This window comes from Oncorhynchus clarkii, chromosome 13 (assembly GCF_045791955.1).
Source record: "Oncorhynchus clarkii lewisi isolate Uvic-CL-2024 chromosome 13, UVic_Ocla_1.0, whole genome shotgun sequence".
NCBI lineage: Eukaryota > Metazoa > Chordata > Actinopteri > Salmoniformes > Salmonidae > Oncorhynchus > Oncorhynchus clarkii.
The window spans coordinates 25,382,677-25,399,252 of NC_092159.1; the positions used below are offsets into that span (position 1 = coordinate 25,382,677).

The following is a 16,576-nucleotide window of genomic DNA, read 5'->3' on the forward strand; positions in this document are numbered from 1 at the left end:
ACGCGCACGCACGTGCGCTCTCTCTCTCTCTTCCTCTCTCTCTCTCTCTCTCACACACACACACACACACACTCATACATACTTCCCGGTACCTTTTTTATGAAGTAGATAGGGTTCTTGCTGTACCTATTCTGTGTCCTTCTAGTGAGTGTTTTACGGGTATTATTCTATAATTAAGTACAGTAATTAGGACTAACCTAATGCAATTGTCTTAAACCTCATGTATACCGTAAGTACACAATGCAAGACTGTACTTAGCTACACAAAATGTAGCAAACACGTGCAGTGACGCTATTTGTAACTTGAAGCTACAATGTTTTTCATTATCTCATTTCAAGACTCACCACTGTATTATTGATGTTAATAAATAGACATTAAAGACTGATTTTGAGACTGTTCAACCATTAACATACTTGTCATGTTCTATTTAGTTTGGCAAAGGTTCACAAAGTCCAAAAAGAAATACTGTTTTCAACTATGCTATATTTTGGGTATTAATTATATAAGACAACTTTTTTTTTTATCAACCTCACGTCGCTTTCAACGATGATTGGTGTGTGTGTATGGGTTTTCGAGGATATGTAGGCCAATCAGCGATTTATGTGCGTGAGTATGGTGAGAAAAACAACCAATGAGCGGGCATACACATGACAGGAGTCACGTGACCCGTGGGGCTGAAACATGGCAGATGTCGGAACAACCAAATCTTTGAACGGTTTGCTGAATGGAATAGCACAAATAGTGTATTATAATAATGCTGAAATAACAGAGGAACTTTTGAAAAATGAACTTTATCCAGACTTAACGCAGGAGGAGTTTCGCGCGATGCATGAAAAGATGAAAGGTCTTTTAAAGGTACTGTCAACTTTGCATTTGGATATCATTCTCACCTGATTAATCTTGTGTTGATTGAGAAACGTAACCAGCTACATTATTATGGGATTAGGCAATAGGTAACAAATAGTTACATGTTTCAAATGCTCAACCTCGTCCTGCAGCCCATATGCCCGAACCCTGTTTCTCTATTGTCTTTCTTTAATTGTCTGTGTCTGTAAAATATTACCAAAACAAAGCTTTCAGCTCAATCAGTTAATTTAATTTGTACACGTGGCATTGTAAATAAATTGCTAGCATAGGGTGTGTGGATTCATTCATGTTGACAACTTCATTCATGTTGAGAACGGTGGTTTTCAATGATAGATCAGTTTGTCTTCCCTACAGGCTGAGATTTACATGTCACTAGATGGCAGCACTAGAACACCTGTGTAAACACATGTCAACTTCCCTTTGTCCTTGTTTTTTTATTTATTTTATTTAACCTTTATGTAACTAGACAAGTCAGTTAAGAACATTCTTATTTACAATGAAGGCCTACCAAAAATGCAGAAGATCTCCTGCCAGGACGGGGGCTGGGATAATAAATTAAATATAGGACAAAACGGCAAGAGACAACACTACATAAAGAGACCTAAGACGACAACATCACGGCAAGGCAGCAACACCGCATGGTAGCAACTTGATGTGGAGATGACATTGTGTCTAAATTTCTGTCTTGACCAGGCCAAGATAATACAACAAGAAAAACATCAACCTCTTTGTTAGACTAACAAATCTCTGCTTGTTTTCTTCTCCCCTTCTCAGTCCATTGCCGCTGCAAACATGGACCAGGCCCAGCTGGAAGCCTTCCTGACTGCCCAGACCAAGAAGCAGGGCACGGGGAGTGTGAGCGCCGAGCAGGCGGCCGCCCTCTCCCGGTTCTGGAAGAGCCATCGGGCCCGGGTGAGGGAGAGCCTGCTGGGCCAGAGCCGCTGGGAGCCCGGCCTGAAGGGCCTCACCTGGAGGGTGGACCTCCAGACCTCAGCCAGCAGAGGGGGTGCCGCCAACATTCCCGTGGCCCTGGTGGAGCTGGAACTGGGCAGGGCTGGAGAGGTGAGAGGGGAGTTGGGGTGGGGGGAGAGAAAAAGGCCCACACTCTAAAATACCAGTCACACTGACTGTACAAGCACATTACATGGCTGCCTGCAATTAGACCAATATTATATGTTTTGATTCCCAAATTGTGCTTTCAGACATAGTAAATTATGCAAATCAACAGGCTTTATGCTCTGGACTTGTTCCATAATGTGCCCCAGGTGGGTGGAATTTGCACATTTTGATTTTAAACCATCTAATTAGTCCTAAAGTTAAATCTCCACCCACCCGGGCCACCGGGTTGAACCTCTAAGAAATCTAATGTGAATATAATGCAGGACTATGCAAGCTGAGGAAGCTGAAGAGCACATGTCATTCAGAACACATCAGTGGCTTTGTTCTCATCTTCCTCTTTCCTGCTTAAGCAGTATATTTATTGCATTGTCACAGTTCAACATTTGTCTGATGTACCAGCACTACATACACTAGTCTGCCTTTAACCTGTTAGTCCTCAGACCTAACACATACAGTTGAAGTTGGAAGTTCAGCACATTTAAACTCAGTTTTTCACATTTCCTGACATTTAATCCTAGTAAACATTCCCTTTCTTAGGTCTTTATTATTATTATGGCCAAACAGTTCTATTTTTGTTTCATTAGAACAGAGGACATTTCTCCAAAATGTATGATCTTTGTCCCCATGTGCTAGTTGCAAACCGTAGTCTGGCTTTTTTATGGAGTTTTGGAGCAGTGGCTTCTTCCTTGCTGAGCGGCCTTTCAGGTTATGTCGATATAGGACTTGTTTTACTGTGGATATAGATAATTTTGTACCTGTTTCCTCCAGAATCTTCACAAGGTCCTTTGCTGTTGTTCTGGGATTGATTTGCACAGACAGAGCGCGTCTCCTTCCTGAACGGTATGACGGCTGCGTGTTCCCATGGTGTTTATACTTGTGTACTATTGTTTGTACAGATGAACGTGGTACCTTCAGGCATTTGGAAATTGCTTCCAAGGATGAACCAGACTTGTGGAGATCAACAACAAAAATTCTGAGGTCTTGGCTAAATTATTTTGATTTTCTCATGAGTTCAAGCAGAGGCACTGAGTTTGAAGGTAGGCCTTGAAATACATCCACAGGTACACCTCCAATTGACTCAAATGATGTCAATTAGCCTATCAGAAGCTTCTAAAGCCATTACATAATTTTCTGGAATTTTCCAAGCTGTTTAAGGCACAGTCAACTTAGTGTATGCAAACTTCTGACCCACTGGAATTTTAATACAGTGAAATAATCTGTCTGCAAACAATTGTTGGAAAAGTTCATTGTGTCATGCACAAGGTAGATGTCCTAACCGACTTGCCAAAACTATAGTTTGTTAACAAGACATTTGAGGAGTGGTTAAAAAACGAGTTAATGGCTCCAACCTAAGTGTATGTAAACTTCTGACTTCAACTGTATCTATAAGCTATATGCCAAATGTTGATTGGCTTTGGTTTGGTCATAGATCAGAATAAAAAATATTTTCCCTTGTTTGGTTTGTCAAACCGCTATGGACGCCACCGCCCAGAAGTACACATGGATATTCCTTGCACGTCTGAGAGGGTGAAAAATAATTTGAAGGGTATGGCACCCTATTCCCTATAGGGCATTACTTTTGGCCAGAGGGAATACGGTGCCATTTGGGACGCACTACAAGTCAACTGACAGACCCCAGCTGAAGCCACCACCACGGAGGTTACAGGTCTGGGATCAGCTTGCCCCACTCCTGTCCTCATCTTAATCACCAACGGCCAAAGCACCAACCTGACTCTATTCCAGCTGTTGGACGACGTCTTATCTGCATGACTGAGCTACATCCATCCTATGGTTGGTTGGTTTGTCCCGCTAATGCTTCTATAGCCTTGACTCTCTAGAGCAGGGCTGCCCAACCCTCTTCCTGGAGATCTGTAGGTTTTCAGTCCAACCCCAATTAAGCATATCTGATTCAGCTAGTTAAGGTCTTGTTGAGCAGCTAATTAGTATAATCAGGTGTGTTAAATTAGGGTTGGACTCCAGGAAGAGGGTTGGGCAGCCCTGGTCTAGAGTCAACTGCTTAAAAAGGCTATATAGAACTTTTGCTTCGGAGGGTGCTCTAGAACCAAAAGGGGTCCGGCAGAAATATTGCCCAGAAATGACTTAATTTAACAGGAAAATGTATATGAACCATACAGAATACAATCCCGACAACATTTAAAATGGCTTCCTGTTCCTTTTGCATGTCTCATCTTCTAATAGACCGGAGTGGCCCACTTTCATTCAACACTGAATCGGTAGCTCCCTGTAGACTTGAGCTAAAATGGAGCACAGCTTCCACTCCCACTTATTTCAATAAACTTGGTATAGCCTAATAATGGGCTGGGTGGTGTCTGCTTCAACTTTTATCTGGGGTCAAAAAAGATCTAATCTGACCCAATCACTTTCTTGCTGTATCCACAGCCATTGTTCCTTTTCATTGGGTACTAAAGCAGATTCACAGCTGATTTATGAAGACATCATTTGTACTAGGGTGAATAGAAGTGGTCTGTTGACATTTTGATTTGGCAGTGGGAGAGACTATTTTCCGCTTGCGAGAACTTTAACTAAGAATTCCCATGTGTATACTTCTTACAATAACGTGCTAAATCAATAACCTCACTTTAATCTAGTAGCGTCGTTGTAACGTTTACAGCATGCAAACTAGAGGCCAACAGACAATTGGTAGTCTGTGTGGAGTAAGATTAGCAAGGTCACATGCAATGTTTCTACAGGTTAGTCGCCCCTCATCTGTAAATCAAACAGTTGCACAAGTCTGAATTATGCAGAACAGGTTTTCTGATGAGGCCAATTGGGTTCTGTAACAGTTTGTAATTGAGTCAGTAATCGAAAGATTGCTGGATCGAATCCTCGAGCTGACTGTCGTTCTGCCCCAGAGCAAAGCAGTTTAACCCACTGTTCCCCGGGTACCAAGGACGTGGACTTCGATTTTTAAGGCACCCCCACCGCACCTCTCTGATTCAGAGGGGTTGGGTTAATGCGGAAGACACATTCAGTTGTACAACTGACTAGGTATCCCCCTTTTTATAATTTTCCCAGTGATTGTGGTTAAAACATCCTCTATCTTACCCACACATACTATTCTAAGTAACTGACTGTTTATCAGATGCTGTGGAATAGTAAACCAATTCTGTTGGTTTTAGGGAAGTCCCCTAAAATTGTCGTTGTTCAATAGATCTATTTACTTAGCTGAGAGAAGCTCCGTAAATTGCACCACTGGTGGCTGTGCTCTCTCCTTTTGAGCATGACCACAGTACATGCTGTACATTCTATTGAGTTCTCAGAGCTCCAGAACTAAACCGGCTGTATGTGGGTAATGTATGAGGTTGTAGTTTCCATATAGCACATGTTCCTGTTCTGTAGGCACGAAACGTTATGAAATACTTCAAAATGGAGGTGCTACAGGATCTTGTCCAATAAGAACACATATTTGTTTTTCCCGTTGTAAAACATTTTGTCCTACTGAACACCATTAACTAAGCCCATCCAGGCGTTGGTCTTTTTTCATCTGGATGACAGCCTAAGCCTTAGTGCATTGGCAAACATAGAAGGCATGACCAATTCTTCTCTCCACACAGGTGATTTCTCAGAGGACTGCACAGTGAAATCTTAAATTACATTTTTTCTGCTTGTCTTCTCTCACAACAAACAGAAGAATGATGGATCTCGATAACAGTAATGGGAGCACACTTGTATTCCCAGGGTATCCAGCCTGGTCTCATAGACTAGCCGTAGCATAGTAAATGTAAATCCAGCCCACTCAAATTAGTATGATATTTTACGTTTGGTATGGTTCCATAAGAATCTCATCACGACCAATTTGAGCTAATTGGCAACTTTAACTACTTGCTACTTTGCAACTACTTAGCATGTTAGCTAACCCTTCCCCTAACCCTACCCTTAAGTTTAACAGTTAGGTTAAAGGGTTAACCCTAACCGCTAGCCTAGTTAACGTGAGCAAATGTTAGCCACCTTGCTAGAATTCGTAACATATCATACGAATTGTAATTCGTAACATATCATACGAAATGGGTGTTGGACACCCACAAATAAATATGTACCATACAAAACGTAACATACACTCCCAATTGGTATGATATCGGATTTACATACAGAATAATAAGAAATGCTCTGAGACCAGGTTTGGGTATCATATCTCACAATAAGCCTCGGCTCCGTTTTGGCCAGCGCTCTCGTTATCTCATGTCTTGTTATTGTTTTTCCAGTAAACAAATACATTAGCGTGCCGCGCGATCCTGGGCGTGACCCTTTGAGTGCATTAAATGAGTTCTCTAATATATGATGACAGATCCGGTAGACTCATAGGTGCCTCCAATACGGAAGAAATGAATGGGTGTAGCAACAGTGAGGCAGCATTCTAACGCTGTGTGCATCCCAAATGGCCCTGTATTCCCTACATAGTGCACTACTTTTGATCAGCGCCTATGGCCCTCAAAAATAGTTCACTTTTTTAAAGGAATAGATTGCCTAACTTGAGACACAGCCAAACTTGCGAAACTACTGTATTCAGACGTAAGGAGTGGTTGGTGGTTATTGGCTATGCACACAATGGTGACGGAAGATAGATTTGGATAGGCCTACTGTTGTCTTTTGGTTGACCTGTAGTGTGTCTAAAATGCAGTTTGTATTCAGTGTCTTCTGAATCCTTTTGTATTACAAATGTTAGTCGCCTATCAGTGTTTAGCAAACCATTGTCTCGGTTAATTGTGCCAGGTATGCTGTGTAGGCCTATATAGCATATCATTCTGTTTATTGTGCTGTTAAGTGTGTAGGCGCAACATAAACGCATGCATACTATTAATGCTTTCTCAGAGAACTGAAACACTTTTTTAGAGTGCATCGATGGTTTGCAACATAGTTAATTCTCAATGCTTTTTCCCTCCACACATGGCTAGCATAAGAGCACATACTTAACCAAACAGGATAAACACTTGTATCATTCAACATACAGTATCAGGAATGTCTTCACTAGTAACCAAACAGGACCTACCTGAACTATTCCAATTAGAAATGCTTGTTCTGAACACGATGGCGCTGGAGGGGAGGCCTGCCATCTTATCGGCTAGTTTTTTTGTTGTTTTTTTGCCTTGTTCGTAACTTGCTTTGTACATAATGTTGCCACTACTGTCTCTTGTGACCGAAAGAGTTTCTGGACATCAGAACTGCGATTGTTCACCTCAAACTGGACGAAGAGTTCTTCAACGAGTCGGACAGATGGATATACTACTACAGACACCCAACCAGACCCAGATCCCCGTGATTTGCTGGAGAAGGAAACAGAGATTTAGTGGAAAAAGACCCGGTTGCCTTGTGAGGATCAGGCGATGAGGCTAATCTGCCCTTGCCTTCCGTCCTGCTAGCTAATGTTCAATCACTGGAAAATAAATGGGACAAGCTGAAAGCACATATATCCTACCAACGGGACATAAACTGTAATATCTTAAATTTTGTGAGAGTCGTGGCTGAACGACGATATTAAGAACATACAGCTGGCGGGTTATACACTCCATCGGCAGGACAGAACAGCATCCTCTGGTAAGACATGGGGCGGGGACCTATGCATATATGTGAACAACAGCTGGTGCACAATATCTAAGGAAGTCTCGAGGTTTTGCTCGCCTGAGGTAGAGTATTTCATGATAAGCTGTAGACTACACTATCTACCTAGAGTTTCTGTATTTTTTTGTAGCTGTCTACATACCACCACAGAGCAATGCTGACACTAAAACTGCGTTCATTGAGCTGTATACCGTCATTAGAAAACAGGAAAACGCTCATCCAGAGGCGGCGCTCCTAGTGGCCGGGAACTTTAATGCAGGTTAACTGTCTCATTTCTACTAGCATATTAAATGTACAACCAGAGGGGAAAAAATTCTAGACCACCTTTACTCCACACACAGAAGCGTACAAAGCTCTCCCTCGCCCTCCATTTGGCAAATCTGAACATAATTATATCCTCCCGATTCCTGCTTACAAGCAAAAATTAAAGCAGGAAGCACCAGTGACTGTCTATAAAAAGAAAGTGGTCTGATGAAGCATCATGTTGTGGGGGTGCTTTGCTGCAGGAGGGACTGGTGCACTTCACAAAATAGATGGCATCATGAGGTAGGAAAATGATGTGGATATATTGAAGCAACATCTCAACATCAGTCAGGAAGTTAAAGCTTGGTCGCAAATGGGTCTTCCAAATGGACAATGACCCCAAGCATACTTCCAAAGTTGTGGCAAAATGGCTTATGGACAACAAAGTAAATGTATTGGAGTGGCCATCACAAAGCCCTGACCTCATTTGTGGGCAGAACTGCAAAAAGCGTGTGCGAGCAAGGAGGCCTAGAAACCTGACTCAGTTACACCAGCTCTGTCAGGAGGAATGGGCCAAAATTCACCCAACTTATTGTGGGAAGCTTGTGGAAGGCTACCCGACATGTTTTGACTCGAGTTAAACAATTTAAAGGCAATGCTACCAAATACTAATTGAGTCTATAAACTTCTGACCCACTGGGAATGTGATGAAAGAAATAAAATATGAAATAAATCACTCTCTCTACTATTATTCTGACATTTCACATTCTTAAAATAGAGTGGTGATCCTAACTGACCTAAGACAGGAATTTTTACTAGGATTAAATGTCAGGAATTGTGAAACTGAGTTTAAATGTATTTGGCTAAGGTGTATGTAAACTTCCGACTTCAACTGTACATATTACCTCGACTCGTGCCCCCGCACACAGACATTGACTTTGTACCGGTACCCCCTGTATAAAGCCCCTCTGTTATTTACTGATGCTCTTTAATTATTTGTTATTCTTCTCTTACATTTAAAAAACTATTTTCTTAAATCTGCATAGTTGGTTAAGGGCTTGTAAGTAAGCATTTCACTAAGATCTACACCTGCTGTATTTGGCACGTGACATACAATTTGATTTGAAAACATTTGCTAAGTTGTACACTAATGAATATACACCCCTGGTTACCTGTGTTTTGCCATGTCCAGCCGAACGGGCATGTGGCACTGTGTGGATGTGGGTCACTGTGGGGTCAAGCCCATTGAGAACGTGTACAGGTGATCAGTTGCCGGTGCAACTGGTGTCAGCAGTCGCTCCAGTGCCATGTCCCTCAGATCTGTGACAGTCTGCCACTCCCCTGGTACTGAGAATGAGGCCAGCAGAGCAGCACGCCCTTGAAGACAAGATACCACTTAGCTGAAGTCTACTATGCTGTTGTAGTAGGAGTTATACATAAATTCAGTTGCTGCCGCTATGGTGAATCTACTTTTCCACCTGAGAGTAGAGGAAGATTAGGATTGAGGTGTGCCTCATATGGTACTTAGTTGACAATTTAGTAGGCTAAACACTAAATGTAATGGTATTGAGGCTAATGGGGAGCACTTCTACAGTAACTGTTTTGCAGCCTAATAAAAGTAAATTATTATAGGTGTTCAGGGCAAGCCTATGCAAGGAGATTACACAGAGTAATTTCATCTATCAAGTCCTACTCACTTATTTTATTTATTTAACCTTTTAACTTTAACCTTTTAACTAGGCAAGTCAGTTAAGAACAAATTCTTATTTACAATGACGGTCTACACCGGATGACGCTGGGCCAATTGTGCGTCGCCCTATGGGACTCCCAATCACGACCGGTTGTGATACAGCCTGGATTCACTAAGCTACAATGTTTGTGTTTTATAGTCTTGAGTGACAGTTGAACAATGCGCATGGCATTCCATTAAGCCGAGGTGGATGGACAGCTTCAAGAGGGTCCTCTCTCTCGCCAACCGAAATGAACACTGTATCGTCCCGGGCAACAGACGCGCTTCAAACCCTGTGTTTCAATCAAACAAATGACGGTGGAAAGAAATAGGGCAGCGGTAGCCAGTAACCAGGCAACTGTTCTTTAAGAGCAGTGATGGGGTCCTTGTGTAGTGATGTCCACTCTCGGGAACAATCAGACTAACAAAGACATGGCCAGATGGAGGGTCTTGTGTCCTATTGTGGCCACCCAGGGACGTTCATGAATTTTTCAGTGGCATGTAATAAAGATGCTACACATCATAGAAATGGGTGAGTAGATGGGCCAATCACACGATCTGCACACAGTCTGTGTACACTGCTACTCATTTGAAAATATACTCTGACTCAAATATCCCAAAATGTTTTGCATGTCAGCAACCAACTTTTCAAGATGTATAACTTTCAAAATAGAAAAATACAGCTGGTGTGACGCAAGTTATATATTTTGAAAACTTGATTACTGACAAACTATTTTGGGACTATATCAATAGTGGATTAATGAAAAATACCTAAATCTAGTTTTTAGGGTGGAGTTTTCCTTTAAGGGCAGGTGCTATAGTTGCTCTCCTGGCTTAACTTCACTGTTCTGGGACCAGCTTCCATTATCTAGTCCTAACTGTGACCATTATGAGTTAACATGATGTTATGTGGCATCATGTTTAAGACTCAAAGGTAGCTCTTCAAGGGGTATGGATGTCCTTGGACAGTCAACTGTTTATTTTTAAATTGTTTAAGATGTCTCTTTTTCCCTCATTTGTCCTTCATCCCTTGTGCCTGTCGTCATCTCTCTTTGATGGCACTCTGGTTAAAGGTCACATTCTCACTAGTGATATTGGAGGCTATTTTTTTTAAATGCCTCTGAGGGTAAGCGGGAATGAAAGTGAAAGTTAAGGGATCCTGTTATAAGTGGGGGAAACTCATGGCTGTGCTGCAGGCAAAGTGTCGCTATATTTAGGCCAACTGTTGCCTTTTTATTTGTCAAAGTGACGCTTCCTGTACATCTAGGTCATCGCGCGCACCGCTTAACAGTCTTCTGAAATCTTCTTCCACTGTATTAGTTTCTTGGAAACGCGCTAAAAATGCATTTCTTGAATAAGCATAATTTATAAACCTTTTTATAAAACAATATTTTAAATGTAGAAGCATTTATAATGGTTTATTCATGAATGTTTATTTTGATTAGTCCTTTTTAGTTTGTTGTCCATTGGAAAGAGAAAGAACAAGTGTTTGGTCCTAACTGAATGTGTCTGGACCACATCCTGATCCTAGGCTCCTCAACTTTCTGACCCAGTTTTCACACACACACCTCCTTCCTGTAGCACAAAGTGTTGAATAAGCTTTCGAAAGGTTCAATGGAGGTCACAAACTGACTTAGATCTCAGGTCCCATCTTTAGCACCACTGCATAACAGTCTAGTTCTTACAGCTCTTTGATGTTATTCAGTGGATGTTTATAGGAGTTTCCTAATCTGACCTTTGCTCCCACTTTGTCTGAGAGCCCGGACCTTAAAATAGGACTTGATGGGAACTTCTCCCTCTGCTGTAAAGTTGTAAGGTTCCTATTATCACAATGTTTCTGATGTCACGTCATTTGAGCTACATCCCTCAACCAATCATCCATGAAGTATGCTCTACTGCCTGTTGTCTTGTTCTTAGTATACTGTCCCTATTTTGCCTTTCCCTTCTCCTTCCCCCATCCCTTTCACTCTTCTCCGTTCTTGTTTTCCTTCCAGGACTCAGACTTTGTGTGTCTGGAGTTTGACGAGGCGAAGGTGAACCAGGTGTTGAAGAAGATGGCTGAGATCCAGGAGAGCATCAACACCATCGTACACCGCAGCTAGGGTGTAAATGTGTGTGTGAGCGATAGAAAGAGAGGAACGTCCCCATTCTGTAAAAAAAAGTTTTTTTTGTCTTGTCATTTCCCTTCATTCTATAACTTGGACAGAAAACATTAGCCTGCCACATCAGACAGGACAAATATGCCTTATAGATGTATCTTTACACTTTTATTTACTGTACACACTGGCTAGTTAATTTCTTAGTAAGTCCTATCTGTTTAATCTAACATTGGCCTTATTTACTCCAAAGGGGATATTGTTCTATCACTGCTAGAGGAGAAAACATGCATTTTTAAAAAAAAAAAATTTGTGGCCGGAAAGGAAGACTTATTTTCACGTACAGAACCTACACTACTGTTATGCTTGATTTTACGATTAGTGCAGTGTCCATTTTGTACGTACGCTTTGCCATTCCAGACAGTGACACGTTGATATTTTCAGTTTAAGCCTAGTAAACTTAACATCCCCTTGCTTAATGTTGGGCAGACAACTTGTACAATATCGTTGTTCCCAAATGAGCTGCTTCTTTCCACACTATTACTTTCACCATCATGAATTTCCTTCTGGGGGAAATGTGCTTCACAGCTCCTTGAAACATTCTGACTGCCTGACCTGGTCTAGACTTTCAACACTGGGCACAGGCCATGGGTGTAGGGTGTAGGATATTGGGTGAGGTGAGACATTCAACAACATTGCAAATAGAACCGACAAGATTTGCTATTCTACATGACAGGCAAGACTATCTGTTCTACGTACAACATATTCAGGGAGTTATTTTGCATGGTTGCACCATCCTGGACAGGCCTACGTGCTGTCCCAATTGGCCCAATGGCTTACATATCCTTATTTTCTTGTCTCGTTTATTTTGGGTTGATTTGAAAGACTTGATTTGTTGAAAAGTAAAAAATGATGGAAATGTATCTGGTCCTTCGAACTGTCAGTGATCATGAAAGAGAAAAAAAACCTAACATTTATTCATCCATAGTAATGTCATAAAGATGAATTTGTACAGTGAAGGTTAGAGCTGGGACTATAAAACAATCAATACCGAACCAACCATTTTTATCTAGGACATTTGACTGATATTGACGATAAGTAGCCTTTACTAGAGGAATGTGTAGTTTGAAAAACTTAATTAAGTCTGCTAATATGCGTTATTTCTAACTGGATAATTGATAGCTGCAACATTCAAGGTAGTTTTTAAGGGTAATACAAAATAAGTAACTGGTGCACATTCATGTTATCGATTTATCGTGCAGTTGGTCGTTTTTGTGATAATTCAGTCAATTTATGGATTTTTGTCCATATCGCCCAGCTCTAATGAAGGTTCATGTCATCTTGTTACCCCCATCTGCAGAATGGGATATCAACCCACCGTAACAGGCTACCAAGCTAAACACTTTGGACCAGGTATAATTGGAAAAAAATTAAACTAACAAAATGTATCAACGCCTGCTTTTCATTTTGTCTTTGTAATGTAATAAAACAGAGTGTAAAGGACCTCATCACCTCTTTCTGCGTCGTCCGCATTCCAAGAACCATAGGTCCTCGAATCTTCCTGCTCAAAGTCTGGACGGAAGCGATAGTGTTACTGTTTGACAACCAAGCCGACTTGCACTGACTGGCACTGTTGCCTCTGAAATGAGGAGTGGAGGAGGGGTGGCTGGCTTCCTGATGACAGGGGGGAAGAGAATGACACTCGGGGCTTTGATAAGGTGGGGGAAGTTGATTCATACACACCCTTTGCGTACCACCACCATTGACAGGGAGCTGACTGGGTCTGAGAGGACTGATACACCCTCGTATACAAGGAGACATTCTTGTGTGTCCGCATCACACCCTCCTTGTAACGTGATAGGAGGAAGATTTCAGGCCTTATCTAGGTATCGTTAATGTGGTTGTGTGACGTGATTGTGGTCACACGGGGCAGTGATGAGACCAACAGGTCGGGAAGATTTGGTGGCTTACTCATCTGCCGTGAGCTGAGCTGACCTGTAGGCCGTGTAACCCACTAGTCTTCTAGTGTACATTCACACCCTCTCACCGTCAACTAAGTGACCAAAGTCAGCTCTGAAATCCAGTCGTCGTCAACTCCGTTACCCAAGTCAACTACGTCATCCAGGCACTGCCAACTACGTAACCCGAAGACAAACCCAGCACTCTAGCTAAACATCTCAGCCTGGAGGTGTCAGCCTTACATGGGACCTGGAGGTCCCATTTTACAATTGCAGTAAACTGGATGTGGATTAGACAACAGACAGCTACAGCTGTCATACTATAACATCTAGATCTCAAAGGCATTATTGTAATGTAACACCAGCATGTGTACCGTTGAGTCACATGGACACGTGTCCAAAGTTTACCAGAGTTCAAGATGGAATTTTTAGTAACAATTTTAATAAGGAGTGGGCTTTGGTTAAGGACTAGCATAGGGGCGTGTGATGGTTTAGGCTTGAAAGTGCTCGCTGACGAAAGCAGCTGTAGACTCCCTGCTTACATCCCTGGTTGCCTCCCAAATGACATCATATTTCCAATATAGTGCACCACATTTGGGCCCATAGGGCTCTGGTCAAAAGTTGTGCACTGTGTAGGGAATAGGGTGCTAATTGGGACTCAGAGCCAGAGACATTCAATTAGCAGTTATAAATAAATCAGACTGAGTTCTAGTTATAATTATGGCATCGGTCCATGTTTACGACAGGCGATAAAGAAATGGACTTTCCAGCTAACCCAATTATACCAGCCTGTAGTCATTCTTTTGTGTTTGAGTCTGCCTTGTATTTAGAGAAAAGCAGCAAGAGTTCTGCCTCCCATGCACGTTCCTCATCTTTCATCGTGTTAGTGCATGTTAGATGGGGTCCACTGCATTAGCAGATAAAGTGGAGGAGGCCAGGGTAACAGTGGTTCTGTTGTGGTTACTCAGAGCTCACCAATCTCATATGGCTTTCACTCTGTCCAACTCCTATTAGTAAACTAAATGTTACAGCGTGAAATCTTATGCGTTTGGGTCTTTTTGGCACCTGAACAACATGGATAACACACACTTCTCAATCCAGCAGGAACCTAAGCACTAATGATTTCCGTGGACAAGATGATGCATTTTCAATTTGACATGATCTCCTGATAGAGATAATTTGGCACGAATACTATTGCTAAATACGGTCATTTGAGTGCTAAATACCACACATTACCAGTTATGAACGAGCATGACAACTGTGCTACAGAGTCCTGCCAAATACAGGTGGGGTGGTGACACTCAAAGTTGAATCTAGTTAATATGTAAATAAGCAAGTGTGTGTCGCAACCAGAGTTGATTATTGAACTGGGAAATTAGGAACTTTGAGAGGCATGAAATGGATTTAATTGCATTGTCACTTCCTTTTTAGAGAGTCTTAATGGTGTTGTGTTGACTGGAGAACACAGGGCTTTTGCCATTCTCAAGTAAAGGAAAAGCTCACAACACTACTTCCCCGAAGGAGGAAACGGCCAGCGTGACACTGCTGAGAAAGTTATGTCAAAGAGGACGTACTATAAGATTACTGTAAAGAGGAAGTTGAAGCATGTGAGGCAGAGATGGTGTACCAGAAACACCTGTAGTCTTGAATCACCGGCCGAAACCTCTGCATAAGAGGATTTACTTTCTACAACATTTCATCCAACATTACATCCTACTATATTTCACTGAAATCTTCAGCCAATTTTGTTTAGTCATTCATTTGAAAACTGCCTTGCTGTATAGAGCCTTGAATTTTGTATATTAAAGCCTATCACTTACAGTATACAAAACATTAGGAACACCTTCTCTGTACATGATAGACTGACCAGTTGAATACAGGTGAAAGCTATGATCCCTTATTGATGTCACTTGTTAAATCCACTTCAATCAGTGTAGATGAAGGGAAGGAGACAGATTAAAGAAGGATGTGTAAGCCTTGAGACATAGATTTTGCATGTGTGTCATTCAGAGGGTAAATGAGCAAGACAAAAGATTGAAGTGCCTTTGAACGGGTTATGGTAGTAGGTTCCAGGCGCACCAGTTTGTGTCAAGAACTGCAATGCTGCTGGGTTTTTACATGCTCAACAGTTTCCTGTCTGTATGGTCCATCCCCCAAAGGGCTTCCAGCCAACATGACACAACAGTGGGAAGCATTGGAGTCATTATGGGCCAGCATCCCTGTGGAACACTTTCAATACCTTTGTAGAGTCCATGCCCCAGCAAATTGATGCTGTTCTGAGGACAAAGGGTGGTGCAACTCCACATTAGGAAGGTGTTCTTAATGTTTTGTATACAGTGTATATACTCTCTATCTACCCATAAAGATACAAACAACACATTTAATTATGGAGTCCACATATGAACTTGGAACCGCAAGCTCATAAAATAGATGGTAATCACAGTGGAGCTTTTGGTTCTGTAAAGGCAAGACAGAAACGCAGGTTGACATTTATTGTCATGAATCTTGCCCTGGAGGCAGAACGGAGCGATTTACGCTAACTGCGCCAGCTGCAAAGTAACACATTGGCCTAGTGGCGTCGCCAATTATTATTTTTAGTGTTATAGGTGTGGTTAAGGTTAGAGTTAGTTTTAAAATTCAATTGTATTACTTTGTGGCTGTGCGAGCTATAGTGATCACTCTGTAGAGCTGCCTCCAGGGCAAGATTCATGACAATAATATACAACCTGCGACAGAAACACTGTCATAACCGAGTTGACTTGGGGGAGGGTGACATGAGGATGTGGGTTAGTCATTGTCGGTGATCCTCATTAACAAACAACATTAACTGAAACAATATTTGAAGCCATGTATACTATGCATTCAACTGAATTCACGCATTTCATTCTGTCTCTGTCTACTTGTATAGCGAGGGAAATGAAAGTGCTCTACTTTGGTTTTATAATATGAGAAATCTAAATGACATGCTCTCCCAACATATTCAGTAA

General features: G+C 41.8%; 1 protein-coding gene across 1 annotated transcript; it reads left to right on the forward strand.

Moving 5' to 3' along the window:
- The first annotated feature begins 646 nt into the window (after positions 1–646).
- LOC139424695 (COMM domain-containing protein 1-like) lies at positions 647–13,192 on the forward strand. Its single transcript, XM_071176766.1, has 3 exons — positions 647–855; positions 1,642–1,929; positions 11,530–13,192. Exons 1-3 carry the CDS (start codon positions 682–684, stop codon positions 11,635–11,637), a joined length of 570 nt encoding a protein of 189 aa, XP_071032867.1. The 5' UTR covers positions 647–681; the 3' UTR covers positions 11,638–13,192.
- The last annotated feature ends 3,384 nt before the right edge of the window (positions 13,193–16,576 follow it).